Source organism: Protomyctophum parallelum, assembly GCF_964188405.1.
Source record: "Protomyctophum parallelum genome assembly, chromosome: 5".
Taxonomy (NCBI): Eukaryota; Metazoa; Chordata; class Actinopteri; order Myctophiformes; family Myctophidae; genus Protomyctophum; species Protomyctophum parallelum.
In genome coordinates, this window is record NC_139702.1 from 8,861,911 (window position 1) to 8,879,821 (window position 17,911).

Genomic DNA, 17,911 nt, shown 5'->3' on the forward strand with positions numbered 1-17,911 from the left:
AGACGTCTAAAACACGTCTAAAAATAGACATTTTAGACGTCTATTCTTAGACGATTTTTAGACGTCTATTTTTAGACGTTTTTTATCCCATTTTTAGACGCACGTCTAATAGCCGGCTATTGCTCAGTTGAAGAACGAGGATTCAAAAAAAATTCAAAAATTCAAAAAACGATGGGCTATAACCCATGTTTTTTGAATTTTTTTATTTTTTTCAAATCCTCAAAAATGATGATAAACGGCATGCTATAGTATGCCGTACGGTATGGGCTATAGCCCATGTTCAAAAATGATGAAAAACGAGGTTAATTTTTTTTCTTCAAAAATTCAAAAAACGATGGGCTATAACCCATGTTTTTTTTTTTTTTCTTTTTTTTCAAATCCTCAAAAATGATGAAAAACGGCGTGCTATAGTATGCCGTACAGTAGGGGCTATAGCCCATGTTCAAAAATGATGAAAAACTAGGTTAAAAAAAAATCTAAAATTCAAAAAACGATGGACTATAACCCATGTTTTTTTTTTGTTTTTTTTTTTTTTTTCAAAACCTCAAAAATGATGAAAAACGGCGTGCTATAGTATGCCATACGGTATGGGCTATAGCCCATGATAAAAAATGATGAAAAACGAGGTTAATTTATTTTTCTCAAAAATTCAAAAAACGATGGGCTATAACCCATGTTTTTTTCATTTTTCATTTTTTTCAAATCCTCAAAAATGATGAAAAACGGCGTGCTATAGTATGCCGTACGGTAGGGGCTATAGCCCATTGTCAAGAATGATGAAAAACGAGGATAAAAAAATATATCTAAAAACGATGGGCTATAACCCATGTTTTTTGAATTTTTTCATTTTTTTCAAATCCTCAAAAATGATGAAAAACGGCGTGCTATAGTATGCCGTACGGTATGGGCTATAGCCCATGTTCAAAAATGATGAAAAACGAGGTTAATTTTTTTTCTTCAAAAATTCAAAAAACGATGGGCTATAACCCATGTTTTTTTTTTTTTTCAAATCCTCAAAAATGATGAAAAACGGCGTGCTATAGTATGCCGTACAGTAGGGGCTATAGCCCATGTTCAAAAATGATGAAAAACTAGGTTAAAAAAAATCTAAAATTCAAAAAACGATGGGCTATAACCCATGTTTTTTTTTTTTTTTTTTTTTCTTTTCAAAACCTCAAAAATGATGAAAAACGGCGTGCTATAGTATGCCGTACAGTAGGGGCTATAGCCCATGTTCAAAAATGATGAAAAACTAGGTTAAAAAAAAATCTAAAATTCAAAAAACGATGGGCTATAACCCATGTTTTTTTTTTTTTTTTTTTTTTTTTTCAAAACCTCAAAAATGATGAAAAACGGCGTGCTATAGTATGCCATACGGTATGGGCTATAGCCCATGATCAAAAATGATGAAAAACGAGGTTAATTTATTTTTCTCAAAAATTCAAAAAACGATGGGCTATAACCCATGTTTTTTTCATTTTTCATTTTTTTCAAATCCTCAAAAATGATGAAAAACGGCGTGCTATAGTATGCCGTACGGTAGGGGCTATAGCCCATTGTCAAGAATGATGAAAAACGAGGATAAAAAAATATATCTAAAAACGATGGGCTATAACCCATGTTTTTTGAATTTTTTAATTTTTTTCAAATCCTCAAAAATGATGATAAACGGCATGCTATAGTATGCCGTACGGTATGGGCTATAGCCCATGTTCAAAAATGATGAAAAACGAGGTTAAAAAAAATCTAAAATTCAAAAAACGATGGGCTATAACCCATGTTTTTTTTTTTTTTTTTTTTTTTTTCAAAACCTCAAAAATGATGAAAAACGGCGTGCTATAGTATGCCGTACAGTAGGGGCTATAGCCCATGTTCAAAAATGATGAAAAACTAGGTTAAAAAAAAATCTAAAATTCAAAAAACGATGGGCTATAACCCATGTTTTTTTTTTTTTTTTTTTTTTTTCAAAACCTCAAAAATGATGAAAAACGGCGTGCTATAGTATGCCATACGGTATGGGCTATAGCCCATGATCAAAAATGATGAAAAACGAGGTTAATTTATTTTTCTCAAAAATTCAAAAAACGATGGGCTATAACCCATGTTTTTTTTATTTTTCATTTTTTTCAAATCCTCAAAAATGATGAAAAACGGCGTGCTATAGTATGCCGTACGGTAGGGGCTATAGCCCATTGTCAAGAATGATGAAAAACGAGGATAAAAAAATATATCTAAAAACGATGGGCTATAACCCATGTTTTTTGAATTTTTTTATTTTTTTCAAATCCTCAAAAATGATGATAAACGGCATGCTATAGTATGCCGTACGGTAGCCTATGGGCTATAGCCCATGTTCAAAAATGATGAAAAACGAGGTTAATTTTTTTTCTTCAAAAATTCAAAAAACGATGGGCTATAACCCATGTTTTTTTTTTTTTTCTTTTTTTTCAAATCCTCAAAAATGATGAAAAACGGCGTGCTATAGTATGCCGTACAGTAGGGGCTATAGCCCATGTTCAAAAATGATGAAAAACTAGGTTAAAAAAAAATCTAAAATTCAAAAAACGATGGGCTATAACCCATGTTTTTTTTTTTTTTTTTTTTTTTTTTCAAAACCTCAAAAATGATGAAAAACGGCGTGCTATAGTATGCCATACGGTATGGGCTATAGCCCATGATCAAAAATGATGAAAAACGAGGTTAATTTATTTTTCTCAAAAATTCAAAAAACGATGGGCTATAACCCATGTTTTTTTCATTTTTCATTTTTTTCAAATCCTCAAAAATGATGAAAAACGGCGTGCTATAGTATGCCGTACGGTAGGGGCTATAGCCCATTGTCAAGAATGATGAAAAACGAGGATAAAAAAATATATCTAAAAACGATGGGCTATAACCCATGTTTTTTGAATTTTTTCATTTTTTTCAAATCCTCAAAAATGATGAAAAACGGCGTGCTATAGTATGCCGTACGGTATGGGCTATAGCCCATGTTCAAAAATGATGAAAAACGAGGTTAATTTTTTTTCTTCAAAAATTCAAAAAACGATGGGCTATAACCCATGTTTTTTTTTTTTTTCATTTTTTTCAAATCCTCAAAAATGATGAAAAACGGCGTGCTATAGTATGCCGTACAGTAGGGGCTATAGCCCATGTTCAAAAATGATGAAAAACTAGGTTAAAAAAAATCTAAAATTCAAAAAACGATGGGCTATAACCCATGTTTTTTTTGTTTTTTTTTTTTTTTTCAAAACCTCAAAAATGATGAAAAACGGCGTGCTATAGTATGCCGTACAGTAGGGGCTATAGCCCATGTTCAAAAATGATGAAAAACTAGGTTAAAAAAAAATCTAAAATTCAAAAAACGATGGGCTATAACCCATGTTTTTTTTTTTTTTTTTTTTTTTTTTCAAAACCTCAAAAATGATGAAAAACGGCGTGCTATAGTATGCCATACGGTATGGGCTATAGCCCATGATCAAAAATGATCAAAAACGAGGTTAATTTATTTTTCTCAAAAATTCAAAAAACGATGGGCTATAACCCATGTTTTTTTCATTTTTCATTTTTTTCAAATCCTCAAAAATGATGAAAAACGGCGTGCTATAGTATGCCGTACGGTAGGGGCTATAGCCCAATGACAAGAATGATGAAAAACGAGGATAAAAAAATATATCTAAAAACGATGGGCTATAACCCATGTTTTTTGAATTTTTTAATTTTTTTCAAATCCTCAAAAATGATGATAAACGGCATGCTATAGTATGCCGTACGGTATGGGCTATAGCCCATGTTCAAAAATGATGAAAAACGAGGTTAATTGTTTTTTTCAAAAATTCAAAAAACGATGGGCTATAACCCATGTTTTTTTAATTTTTTCATTTTTTTCAAATCCTCAAAAATGATGAAAAACGGCGTGCTATAGTATGCCGTACGGTATGGGCTATAGCCCATGTTCAAAAATGATGAAAAACGAGGTTAATTTTTTTTCTTCAAAAATTCAAAAAACGATGGGCTATAACCCATGTTTTTTTTTTTTTTCATTTTTTTCAAATCCTCAAAAATGATGAAAAACGGCGTGCTATAGTATGCCGTACAGTAGGGGCTATAGCCCATGTTCAAAAATGATGAAAAACTAGGTTAAAAAAAATCTAAAATTCAAAAAACGATGGGCTATAACCCATGTTTTGTTTTTTGTTTTGTTTTTTTTCAAAACCTCAAAAATGATGAAAAACGGCGTGCTATAGTATGCCGTACAGTAGGGGCTATAGCCCATGTTCAAAAATGATGAAAAACTAGGTTAAAAAAAAATCTAAAATTCAAAAAACGATGGGCTATAACCCATGTTTTTTTTTTTGTTTTTTTTTTTTTTTAAACCTCAAAAATGATGAAAAACGGCGTGCTATAGTATGCCATACGGTATGGGCTATAGCCCATGATCAAAAATGATGAAAAACGAGGTTAATTTATTTTTCTCAAAAATTAAAAAAACGATGGGCTATAACCCATGTTTTTTTCATTTTTCTTTTTTTTCAAATCCTCAAAAATGATGAAAAACGGCGTGCTATAGTATGCCGTACGGTAGGGGCTATAGCCCATTGTCAAGAATGATGAAAAACGAGGTTAATTGTTTTTTTCAAAAATTCAAAAAACGATGGGCTATAACCCATGTTTTTTGAATTTTTCATTTTTTTCAAATCCTCAAAAATGATGAAAAACGGCGTGCTATAGTATGCCGTACGGTATGGGCTATAGCCCATGTTCAAAAATGATGAAAAACGAGGTTAATCTTTTTTCTTCAAAAATTCAAAAAACGATGGGCTATAACCCATGTTTTTTTTTTTTTTTTTTTTTCAAAACCTCAAAAATGATGAAAAACGGCGTGCTATAGTATGCCATACGGTATGGGCTATAGCCCATGATCAAAAATGATGAAAAACGAGGTTATTTTATTTTTCTAAAAAATTCAAAAAACGATGGGCTATAACCCATGTTTTTTTCATTTTTCATTTTTTTCAAATCCTCAAAAATGATGAAAAACGGCGTGCTATAGTATGCCGTACGGTATGGGCTATAGCCCATTGTCAAAAATGATGAAAAACGAGGTTAATTTATTTTTCTCAAAAATTAAAAAAACTATGGGCTATAACCCATGTTTTTTTCATTTTTCATTTTTTTCAAATCCTCAAAAATGATGAAAAACGGCGTGCTATAGTATGCCGTACGGTATGGGCTATAGCCCATGTTCAAAAATGATGAAAAACGAGGTTAATTGTTTTTTTCAAAAATTCAAAAAACGATGGGCTATAACCCATGTTTTTTGAATTTTTCATTTTTTTCAAATCCTCAAAAATGATGAAAAACGGCGTGCTATAGTATGCCGTACGGTATGGGCTATAGCCCATGTTCAAAAATGATGAAAAACGAGGTTAATTTTTTTTCTTCAAAAATTCAAAAAACGATGGGCTATAACCCATGTTTTTTTTTTTTTTCATTTTTTTCAAATCCTCAAAAATGATGAAAAACGGCGTGCTATAGTATGCCGTACAGTAGGGGCTATAGCCCATGTTCAAAAATGATGAAAAACTAGGTTAAAAAAAATCTAAAATTCAAAAAACGATGGGCTATAACCCATGTTTTTTTTTGTTTTTTTTTTTTTTTTCAAAACCTCAAAAATGATGAAAAACGGCGTGCTATAGTATGCCATACGGTATGGGCTATAGCCCATGATCAAAAATGATGAAAAACGAGGTTATTTTATTTTTCTAAAAAATTCAAAAAACGATGGGCTATAACCCATGTTTTTTTCATTTTTCATTTTTTTCAAATCCTCAAAAATGATGAAAAACGGCGTGCTATAGTATGCCGTACGGTATGGGCTATAGCCCATGGTCAAAAATGATGAAAAACGAGGATAAAAAAATATATCTAAAAACGATGGGCTATAACCCATGTTTTTTGAATTTTTTAATTTTTTTCAAATCCTCAAAAATGATGAAAAACGGCATGCTATAGTATGCCGTACGGTATGGGCTATAGCCCATGTTAAAAAATGATGAAAAACGAGTTTAATTGTTTTTTTCAAAAATTCAAAAAACGATGGGCTATAACCCATGTTTTTTGAATTTTTCAAATCCTCAAAAATTATGAAAAACGGCGTATGCCGTACGGTAGGGGCTATAGCCCATGTTCAAAAATGATGAAAAACTAGGTTAAAAAAATTAAAAAATTAAAAAAACGATGGGCTATAACCCAAGCCCATTCCCCATCCACGGCGACGTCCTCTACTCTGCGGGGGATGGGAGGCATTAGCCCGGCCCGCCGTCTCTCCAGACGGGTTTTCACCGCGTTAAAGGGGGGGGGTGTTTTCCATATCCGCTGTTTGGGCAACGACCTGGTCATATACCCGCTTCACGGGGATTGTTGGATCGGCCACCACCAGGTTGAGCATCTGCTCAATTATAGCCGTGGTGGCGACCAAATCCGCCTCTCCCGCGTGGTCATGGTCACCTGACGGCATAAGAATGGTGATGGCTGGATTGTCCTCATGGACGTCAAGCCACCGTGTGTGGACGGTCACGTTGCACCCAGGGTGGGCACAACGCCAATATATTTTGGCTGGGGTGGTTTTATTTCGGAGGTAACGAAATGGTTCGATTACCATGGTTTTCCCTCTGCGACTGTTGGCCACCTGTATGTAGGCCTATGCCATGTTTTGTAAAAGAGAATTATCACTGGTGGGCCGCGCTCTTTTATAGACGTAAACTTGATTGATTAACATGTGATTCCAATAAATTACGATTGCCTCGGCTCAAACTCATTGGCCTAGGCGAATTTAATGCTTTATTGGTATGTCAAATTGACATTGTCAATTTTAACGCGCCCACCTGTCTGTCTGGTGATGAGGAGCTGTCTGTGGTGCTGAACGTGGGGACCTGTTGGTCTATCTGTCTGTCTGTCTGTCCACAAGTTTTTGACAAAACTTGTCAAAACTTGTGGACGAAACCTGGGCTCACATTTTCGTTAAAAAAAAGAGAAATTACCGGTAGTGTTTCCTCCCGTCGATGACACATTTTATTTTGCAGGCCGTAACTTTTGAGATACTGTATAATGGACGTCAAGTCTGTATGTCTGTCTTTGATTACTGGACTTATTTCTTCATTGCAATATTGATACTATACTATGCACGACTCTTGTTCCTTGGTGGACGGCGAAACCCCCTCATATTGCTTCCGTTATAAAATATCCAATCCAAATGTATCCATTAGGAAGACGCATTTTCTTTGAGGATTTGCATTGTGCTATACCAATGGCATTAATCATTTATTTACGCTGTTATTAATAACAGTGCAGTATTTACGCACAGCAGGTTCTAAACACTTATTTGTAACACTTTTTAAACGTGTCACATGTGTTTAGATTATAAACAGAAGAGCATGTTTAAATGCCATATGATTGCACTGAGTCATCTGATATAGGCTATAGGCCTACTCCTTTTCATTGTAGCCTAAGCATACAGTAGCCATACCTGTCAGGTGAAAACAAGTTTGCATTTGAATGCCTGAATGCCTGATCTGCATGTGTACAAGAGGACAGGGAACGTGGTATATTTGACTGGACTTGCGCTGTTACGAATGTGGTTGTATTTTTATTTTATTTGTGTTAGATTTTTTGGAGTCTGTGTGCTCTGAACAATGGCAGTTTGTCTGCATGCCTAGTAGGCTATAGCCTGTCTATTTCACCTAACGATAAATAGCGTCTGCGAATGTGGTTATTATTTTATTTGTGTCTGTGTGCTCTGAACAATGCAGGCAGCTAGTTTCGAGACATATGGCAGTAGCTTACAGTAGGTTATGACTCGTTATGAATATATATATGAATAATAAAGTCTACATTTTATAATCACACACACACGATAGCAAACGTCCCAAGGTTATTTAAGAGTGGTGTGATTTATCAGTGACAATTATCTCGAGTGTTGCTTTAGTTTGGCGGCTGATCATTCAAAAGCAGTTTGCTGATATGACTGAACCTTACAGCATGTTTGCTGATATGACTGAACCTTACAGCATGTTTGCTGATATGACTGAACCTTACAGCATGTTTGCATTGACTGAACCTTACAGCATGTTTGCATTGACTGAACCTTACAGCATGTTTGCATTGACTGAACCTTACAGCATGTTTGCATTGACTGAACCTTACAGCATGTTTGCATTGACTGAACCTTACAGCATGTTTGCATTGACTGAACCTTACAGCATGTTTGCATTGACTGAACCTTATACAGCATGTTTGCATTGATGTGCCATTAAAGCTCAATGACACTTGGGCAACGTGTGGGTTGTTTGGTTACCTCCGGGTGGAACACAGATGAAAGCTAAACAAGCTAGGAAAAACATCTTGTGTGCACCAGTAAACTGAGATTGTCTGTTTAACAGCATAAAACATTTAAAAAATATATATAAAACCGGTAAGATTCTGTATGTTGTTGCAAGTTTGGGATCACCAAAATGCACACATGCAGATGACCAAGACGACAGATAGTTTTTAGCCTGCTCACTGTTTAACGATACTTTGACACAATTCAAAACTTACAGGCCATTGATTTGCTGTGACAAGGAAGCAGGCATTTTCATTTAACAGATGGGTGGGTCAGGTAAAGTTTGCTTTTTATTGACTGGAACACAGCTGCATTGTCAATAGAATTACAGATTGGGAAGCTTTCAAAAAGGCAAAAGATTTGGAACAAAGCCTATCATCAACCCCAAAAACAGTAGTGTAATTCTTTCAAATGGACACACTTTCCTTTTTTAAACAGGCTTCTAGACCATTGCTGATCATTTCCAAAGGTCAAGGTGTAAATGACAGCTTTAGTTTCTAGAACATGGGACTGAAACCTCACAAAAAGTGCAAATTAACAAGTGCCATTACAAATGAAATATTCAAAAACATAGTTGTTAACATAGGCAGCATCATGTAAGGTGCCCACAAGCATCTGAATCCAGAACTTTGCATCTAATGAAGACTACCTCTGTCTTTTCTGATACGCATGACTTCACACAGCAGCGACTGGCGTTTAAAAGACACAGGCAAGTCTCTTCAAATGCAAACTATGAACTACTAACACACAAAAAAGGCACAACAGACAAATTCACACATGTTCACAGGCAGTGACGTTTGTCTGATCTCGATAGAAGTTCAGAAAACAGTAGAAATATCAAAATTCCAGTGCTAAGTAACATAACATTAAAGGCTTGCGGCGAGCTGGCACCAAAGAGGACTCAGTGAGCATGTGTAGATGTCACAGACACAAGCAAATAACGGTTTGTTGGCAAGTCGTGGGTGTGCTCTGTGTAACAATGTGTGCTATATAGTGCAAAGTGTCTGCAGATGTACAGGGCATTCTGCAATGCCTGGGGATGTTGTGTGTGAGCTCTCGACAGTAAATTTGGTTTCTTTCTATTGTGGTTGTGTGGTATTCTACTTGTTGGGGATGTCTAACTCTGACTGAGTGCCACCGCAGAGAAACGGACTTCGCCCTTCTCCCGTTCCATGAATTCACGACACACGGCAGACGCATCCTGGAGGGGAAGAAAGGGAAAAGGAGAACCGTTTGGCAAGATCACTGGTAATTTTTGTGTCCAACTTTGCACAAGGCACACCAATGGTCATTTTTTTCAGATTCAGATTTCAAAAACACATTGTTCCAACACTGTAAACATCTACCAATGCCAAATAGTTTAACATCATATGCCCAATTTAATAGTCATATTTTAAACAAAATGTCTTTGTCATTTCCACTACTTGTGGAACTAACGACATGCACAATATAGGAACAGGTTGAAAAGTCGTTAAATGTTTGTCTAAAGGGGTAAAGAATTAGTTCATGACGTGCACACGGCGTAACCGCAGCATGTGATCAAAATATACCAGACAAACAAACGCGACACAGATGGACATAGTCGCACAAGACCAGGGCAGACACAGGACCATGCATTGGGCAGACACAGGACCATGCATTGAGGGAGAGTTCTGTGTGCCGTCAGCCTGTCACACAACTGTACGGTGGGGAACCCCTGGTCTATGCTAGTTCCAAGTTGGTAATCCACATTCAGCATGCATAACTGCCAATTAAGTGACCATCACTGTAGTTCTGGTTTTCAGAGAACAGGGCTGCATACATTAGTGATGTTGATGTTAATACATTAGTGATGTTAATGAAAAGATCATTACCAAGTAATTTCAGTTGAAACAGTTAAATAGAAAACAGAAAAACGACCATAGTCATTACCTTCATGAAGGAATCATCTGTCGTGGCTCCATGCTTCACTGCACCGTCCAGTCTCCCATCTAAAAACAAAACAAAACACCGGGCAACTTAAATACTAAGCAAGGCTATACTCCACACACCTCAAGTGTACTGCATGCAGTCTGTTCTGTTGCATAGAACATATTTTGCTCGCCGTGGATTACAATGGTAGTGGTACACTACAGAATATGGTAATATACTACTGTTGCATTTGTCTAAGCTCAATTGTTTGTCGTATTATGGAAGACGCTTCTGATCATCCATCCTACTGCTGGTTTGACCAATTATTGACCTGTAAATTGGTGGATTTGAATTAAAATACGCTGCACCATACAACTGTCCTGTTCTACCCTGGTGTTGAACAGAGGTCTCCTGCGCAGCTGCTCAAATATTGCATTTTAACTTTAAAGAAATTAGTAATTACATAGAGCTTCAATATAATTTTACTCTTTAGTATCTACAAGATTACACAAGGAATGCATTGTGGGCTTGTAGATCACCATTTTTTGTGGCCGTCTGTCCCTAAGGCGAAAGCTTTAGGGACAGACAGTAGGCTGACAGGAAAATGGGGAGAGAGATGGGGGGGTGACATGCAGTAAAGGCCGTCAGGGTGACTGACAATCTACAGGCACTCCCAGGCCTGTAGATCGTCATTTTGATAATTATAAATCATCCTTTAGAGAAAGCCAAGAGTTGGCCAAGTCATGGAGAAATCAGATCTACAAGCTGACAACTGAGCATGAGGATTTGCAAATTTCTTATATGGCTATAGTAATTGAGCAAATTTGGGCTGTATACTCTTGCTGGAGGCCTCATTCAATACCATTTTGAGCATGCTTGCAGCTCTTTGTTCTCAAACATCAAGGTAAAAAAAAAAAAAAACTAAGCTCCAGACCTTCTAAAACAAACTGATACCACTACTCTGCCGTACGCCCATGACCTACCTAATTCTAACATACTTTGCTATTTTGGGATGGCTCAGGGTGGGAGACAGGGTTATGATGAAAATAAATAGAATTGATGAAGAGACAGTGCCCAGGCCCATATATATATATGGGTTCAGGTAGGGCCTTAATTTTCAGGACTATTGAGAACTCAGTTTTCGCGGGCTGCGAGGTGTAGCTGCACCAATACTAATACGGCCCGTCTAGAGTTTAAATGGACAGGTATCAGTCAAAAGAGAGACATCGATGTTTGTGTGACTAATCTGAAAAAGCAATAAAACTTTGAATCATAAAAAAAAAAAAAAGGAGAGACATCGAAGAGGAAGGATGGATGGGGAAGGTTCAGCATATGGAATGTCAGAACAGGTAAACTCCATATATGGAGATCTAAGAGTTTGAAAAGAAAACAATCTGCTGGCAAAGGTCTTGTTTTCCCCATTGAAAAACTGAACAGAAATACGGACGCTCACCCAGTTCATAGAGGTGTCCTTTTACGTTGATGAAGGTAATGAAGTGGAAGTTGACTTTATCAGCTTCAGGCTGAGAAAAAAGAAACATTGGAGGACTTAGATCTTGTACATTATGCATGTATATTAAAAATTTCATGAAAACCAGTAGCCCTAGCAAGTCACTGGTTTTTACTAAACCGATCAAAATAATTGTCACACGTGTACAACTGACCAAATGATACATGAAACCCAAACAGCCATTAGAGATCTTACCCTACACTGTCCCTGTGTATTATATTATACATATATGTATTAAATGACACATGAAACCCAAACAGCCATTAGAGATCTTACCCTACACTGTCCCTGTGTATTATACATATATGTATTAAATGACACATGAAACCCAAACAGCCATTAGAGATCTTACCCTACACTGTCCTTGTGCAGCCGCTTCATCATGAGCCTCCCGGATGTCCTTGGAGAAAATAATGACGTTAAACCTTTTTAAATTTACGAAAAGAACTATTTATTCCGTTATTCAAATCCTTGGTGAGATCACAACTTGAATTTGCAAGCTCAGTCTGGTGCCCCTACAAAATCAAATACATAGAGAAAATAGAGAAGGTTCAGAGAAGAGCTACTAAACTAATACCAGGGTTGAAAGAAAGGTCTTATGAAGAAAGGTTAAGACACTTACAGTTACCAACGTTAGTGTATAGGAGGCACAAAGGGGATATGATCGAGGTATATAAACTTGTTCACCAGATATGACTTTACAGCCGAGCCTGTTGTACATTCTTGGGACAGCAGGTATGAGTTGAGGGAATTCTCTTAAACTCTTACCACTAAATTGTCAGTCAGAAAAGAGAAAGAATTTCTTTACTCAGAGCTGTCAGAGCATGGAATAAACTTCCGGAGGAAGTGGTCAGGCTCCTTCAGTCAATACTTTTAAGAATAGGCTTGACAAATTTTGGTCAACAAAATGTTTTTTGTATAACTATAGGGCTGGCTTGTAAGGTCATAGACTGGTAAATACAAAGTTCATTACTATTGAACATATTTCCTGCTCTTCAAGTTCATATTCACCGACTAAAAATAAAGATGTTAACATACATATATTAAATTAAATGAGTTACCTTATTCTTCTCTAGACATTTGGCACGTTCAGCAGCAGACATTTTTGCAGTCTCCTCAAAAAACTTCTTGAGGGCTGAGGCACCGTCTATGACAGGGCACAAAGACATGTTTAAATCAATGACTATGAGTCATGCATCGATGACTCATGAGTCATGCATCGATGACTCATGCATCTTTACATAATTGCCTTCCAGTTTCCAAATTCCATTATTTAACTACCACATTTCTGGCCTATATCAAATTGACATGAATTATAGATTTTGCTTAAAATTCTTCTCTCCATAAATGTTTTTATCTACACTTTTCAAATCAGTCCAAATGGATTCCTTTACCATACAACATAGCCTTAAGACAAAACTAATCATGCGATCTCAGGAGTCACATGGGCAACAGTGTGGATGTGGATCTGACATTTTGTGAGCAGCCTGCGACATCAGCCGTCTGATGTATAATTCACATATTGGCAAGGTTTCAGCCCATTAGAAACCCATTGACTGCCATCATTACTTCAAATTGAAGTTTCAAAATTCATGAAACACAATAAATATGTTTGGTGCAGACAGTGGTTTGGAATATTAGCTCCAGACAAACAAAGTTTAGGCATATGGCAGATGCCAGAGTGCCAAGTCACAGTAAAGGTATAAAGCATAGTTAAATGGTCACAGAAGTAGAGTGCAAAGTGAACAATTTAGTGCTTCAAACACAACTATGATACCAGCCAGGTAAACATCAAACCTAGCATCTGTCTCCCAACATGTGATCTAAATAACATTGTGGTCAAGCACAAAATACAGTAGTCGTCTTGACTCGTCTAGTGTACACCCACAAACCGGGTGCGCAGCGACGCGGCACAGGCGTTGCCGCGCGGCGACGCCTGGAAAACAGTTCTATCGGAGCGTCCGACGCACGCACGCCGCCGGTGTGCGATAGGTTAATTGAAAATAATGGAGGCGGCTGTTTTGCCGCGCGGCGTTTGCAGACGGTGTGTGCGGCCCTTAAGACCGACCTCATGCAGACACAGTTCACCATGTTGGCATAGCCATCTAAAGCCAGTTTTCAAGTCTCTGAAAGTAGTATTTTTACACTAAATGATGTAGTTTCCTGGACGTATGAAAAAGTCTTCACAATCCTAAACCAGTAACTTACACAGGAAAGTGTAAGTTAGTGGTTTGAAAGGTGTCCCTGGTGAGTGATGAACCCTGGGATGTGGACAGACCGTAGCCATGATCAGACGTGTCCTCACCGAATGTCACTTTGCTCTGGTTGTTGCCAATGGAGTGCAGGAGGGCCACGGTGCCACAGGAGTTCACCACCGTCTGCTTCAGGAAGTAGATGTCCGGTTCATCCACTACCACCTTGTCCGCCTGTTGTTTCCTGAGAGTCTCATGCTGACACACACACACACCGCATCATGGCACAATACCCAACCAATGGCATCGTTGCCGTCGGGCATAAACCTCTCTACAGTCCAACTTTGTGTTTTTCGTAAATTAAACCATTCTGGGCGGGAAGCCCTTTTGGTGTTGGCATTATGTTAAGCTTTAGCTATTGAAAAATAGCAGATCTACAAGCTCATAGTGCACCACCGAATGGTGCGCTACTAGCTTGTAGGTCTGCTATTTTTTTTTAATCGAAGAACGAAACATAGCTTTTTCTGAAAACTTTCAGGACACCCTACTTGATCCAGCGTCACACAAGTATCAGAAGCAGTAGATCTGGAGGAACTTGTAGATATGCTTTGAATCTTTTTTATCCTGAAGTAGAGTCTACGAGTTTTCCCAACTCCTATCGTTTTTTTTTCTTAAAGGGGTCACCCCATCTCTTTAGAAGACAGAAAATAAATGTTCAAGTTGTGATACAAATTTTATTCAATCAGGAGAAGCCAGACAGACATTTATATTTGTATAGTGCCCATTTTAATTTCACCACCGATGAAATAAGTAAGAGTTCTTTACTGAATGGATACTGAACTTTGTATCCCGATTGTTTTTCTGTTCAAAGAGCTGGAGAAACTGGGAGAACCACCATTACTGAACAAACACTGTATAGCAATGAAAGCCAAATCAGAAGTGCCATTTAACACTTCACCATAAATTAAACATTACATCTCACTCAAACATATACTCTGCCGCCCCCCCCCCCCCTCTCTCAGACACACATCCCTCACCTTTGGTGTCAGAGGAAAGAGGAGCATCAAAGCACAGGAGGGAGTTGACAAAGACTCCCCGTCCAGGCCCAAAACATCCACAAAATGCCAGCTTCCAGCCACACCCAGTTTAGTCAGCATCTGAAACAAAGACACACATGTCCATCACGGCTCAGCAATATGGCCGTACGTACACAGACAAATGTGTCCGTGCCGGCAAGACTTGTCCGTGGAAATTCTAGGTTCTCTTTTAACTTTTTACAAAACATTATAATGTTCTTATTTTGATCACAAGACCCCATCCATTACTTACTGAATGTCAGTCTCTCATGCGTCTCAGAATATGTATGCAACCATTCCCTGATGAAGGCTTAACATTGGATTCCTTTGTCTTAGCCTGCTGCGTCCTAATAAAGTATTGTCACTCTGGCCATTGGCGTGTGCGTTTGTTTTTTCCAAGATTCCTTCTCACAATAATATGTATGCCACTGATTTACTATGACACATTAGTCCGCTCATTTGCATGTCCATGGCACCAAAAATAAAATAAAAGATGGACTATAAAATGTCCACCACAGCTGCCGAGCATGGTGGTGATGACCCAATTACTAATTAGTCCCGTTAGTTGAAATGTGTCATGTAGTTGAAATGGTTCAGATTATTATTGTCAAGGTCAGTTGGTGGAGTTCAATTGAATTTGAAGATGATGCATGTGCAATTGTCTGCAGCATGTAACGTTTATTTTGTGATTCTTTTGAGGAGGTTTGGTGTTCCCCTCCTCCCTGGAGGGTGTGTGATACCTCAGAAGGATTGGGGTGCAGGTCCCATTTAGTGTAGATACACTGCAAGAAAATGTTCTCAGGGAGTTAGCGATGAATGGATCGGGTAGCAAGAATAAAGATCAATCATGTTGATTTGAGTCACATTCGATCAAAGCTACGCGCAACTTGCGCAACACCCATATACATACATTACACACACACTTTCAGAATTGACCAAAATGGTGACCAGTTGGATTTGTCACAGGAGGATGTCATGAAACCTTGTTCCAATAATAAAACTAGATGGCATTCATGACATAACACATATTAAATTAACTTGAAAATGGGCCAAAACATAAGACAGTGAAATCCTAATTGAACCGTGTGTGCAGCTCTAGTAGTTCATCCATCCAATCCATTCCTGACCACACCCTTCATCCCAGACAGAGGGTGGAGCACTGACACAGCATGCTACTGCTGCATAACGTTACTGACTGGTGACTGCACAATGCATTACTCAGTCTACAGAATGCACAATTACTCTACAATACTCTAAAATGACTGTAATACACATTACTCTAAAAATGCAAATACATTCAACCAGTGTTCCAAGTCCAACTCAAGTTTAGTTAAATCATTAAATTCACCACACAATACGTTCAATCCACGTTTCACATTTTGCCCTTTTAAAAATACGAATTACCAAAAATACAACCGTACAACACCATAATGACTGTAGGCTTGCGCGATGCAACTAATTCGTGAGATTATAGAGTGGTCAGATATCATTGTTTATTTCAACAATGTCAGCACCGGCGTCAACTTACCAATGAAATAAAAGGACAATAACCCTCATCTAAACACCAACATACATACATACCGCCATCATGACTCGGCATCATCATGAAAAAATGCTACGCACCTTGTTGAGCATCTGAAAGAAAGCACACAGAGATGGAAGCAGCAAGGTGAGTTTACATCGTCGAGTGGAGAGGAAAAAAAGCTCAGTCATAAAAAAAATACAATGTTCAGGGTTTGTTTAATAGAGGCTGGTTTCACTCACCTCGGGGTTGATCTCCATCGGGTTCCACTCCATTTTGCTGAAAGTTAGCTGGGTTTGTCCAGTTGAATCGAATGAAAGCAGATAAAAGCAACCGGCGTCTGTCTGGTGTGATGTGGTGACTGGTCTGCTGCTCCTCTTCTGCTAGGCTAGAGTAGATAAAAGCTGGGAGTGCGCATGCACGCGGTTTATACTCTGTCTGCTTGTGTTACAACACATCTGGTTCCCCTGTCGAATTGTGTGCCTCCAGCAGAGGTCTTCTCCTGTACGGAAATAATAGGCTACTATCATATGATTATCAATTTATCATAGAAATTGACAATTGTATGATGTGAAATAGCCCTGGAATCTGGATTGGGCTATTTCACGTCATTAGATAGAAAGAGGAATAATATATATTTAAAGTATATGTAATAGCTAAAGAGGATGGTAAAAAAGCGAAAAATTATATATCAATATCCTTTCTGTGTACAGCTATATTCCATTAGATGTCGCTGTAGCTTATTCTTTCACTGATGTGATGTACATTTTCTGCTGACAAGTGCCTATACCCTCGTTATCAATGTGTTTGTGTATTGAAATTTCGAACAATTAAATGTAAAAAGACATTCAGAAGAATTAGCTGATCTACAAGCTCTGCTATTTTCACTATATTTGAAATATTCATAATATATTTTGTAAGTCCCTTGTTAGAAATAGAGTGGAGTCATAGTGCATTCCCGGCGAATTGAAAGTCACGAGACTTCAAAAGTCACACTTATTGATTGTGAAGTGAGGGGTGCCTTTATTTATCTCATGATGATCATCAATGATGATGTAGTCACGAGGACATGCACAAAAGCATAAAGTCCATAGACTTGGCCACACATGACGTCACGGGGGCTGCGGGGGCACAAAGCCAGGCATTGGAGTCTCCATGGAAAAAGATAGGAACAGTTCCATATATGGGCATACAAGGACAACAGGTACAGTGCACAACTCTGGTAGTTATGGGTATGGCATATGGGTTCTGTCTGTCTGTCTGTCTGTCTGTCTGTCTGTCTGTCTGTCTGTCTGTCTGTCTGTCTGTCTGTCTGTCTGTCTGTCTGTCTGTCTGTCT

The 17,911-nt window shown here is 37.8% G+C and overlaps 1 protein-coding gene and 1 long non-coding RNA gene across 3 annotated transcripts; one reads left to right on the plus strand and one right to left on the minus strand.

Moving 5' to 3' along the window:
* Positions 1-8,627: 8,627 nt before the first annotated feature.
* LOC310858506 lies at positions 8,628-9,227 on the plus strand. Its single transcript, XR_014569207.1, has 2 exons — positions 8,628-8,821; positions 8,853-9,227. It is a non-coding gene; the product is annotated as an uncharacterized lncRNA (long non-coding RNA).
* Positions 9,228-9,377: 150 nt separating this feature from the next.
* On the minus strand, positions 9,378-16,992 carry uchl1 (ubiquitin carboxyl-terminal esterase L1 (ubiquitin thiolesterase)). 2 transcript variants are annotated; one of them, XM_083764639.1, is made up of 9 exons: positions 16,816-16,992; positions 16,675-16,686; positions 15,013-15,132; positions 14,089-14,233; positions 12,845-12,930; positions 12,136-12,183; positions 11,727-11,796; positions 10,295-10,353; positions 9,378-9,584 (listed from the first exon to the last, which is right to left on the minus strand). In XM_083764639.1, the coding sequence occupies exons 1-9, from the start codon at positions 16,846-16,848 to the stop codon at positions 9,501-9,503; spliced, it is 657 nt and encodes a 218-aa protein (XP_083620765.1). In that variant the 5' UTR covers positions 16,849-16,992; the 3' UTR covers positions 9,378-9,500. The 2 variants fall into 2 exon arrangements, with proteins under 2 accessions (XP_083620765.1, XP_083620766.1); XM_083764640.1 differs by lacking the exon at positions 16,675-16,686.
* Positions 16,993-17,911: the final 919 nt, after the last annotated feature.

Coding starts and splice junctions, on each gene's coding strand:
- uchl1 (XM_083764639.1), bottom strand. CDS start 16,848: ATGGAGTGGAACCCGATGGAGATCAACCCCGAG. Junction 12,184..12,844: donor AATGTCTAGAGAAGAATAAG/GTAACTCATTTA, acceptor ATTTTCTCCAAG/GACATCCGGGAGGCTCATGA. Junction 11,797..12,135: donor CTGCACAAGGACAGTGTAGG/GTAAGATCTCTA, acceptor CTTTTTTCTCAG/CCTGAAGCTGATAAAGTCAA.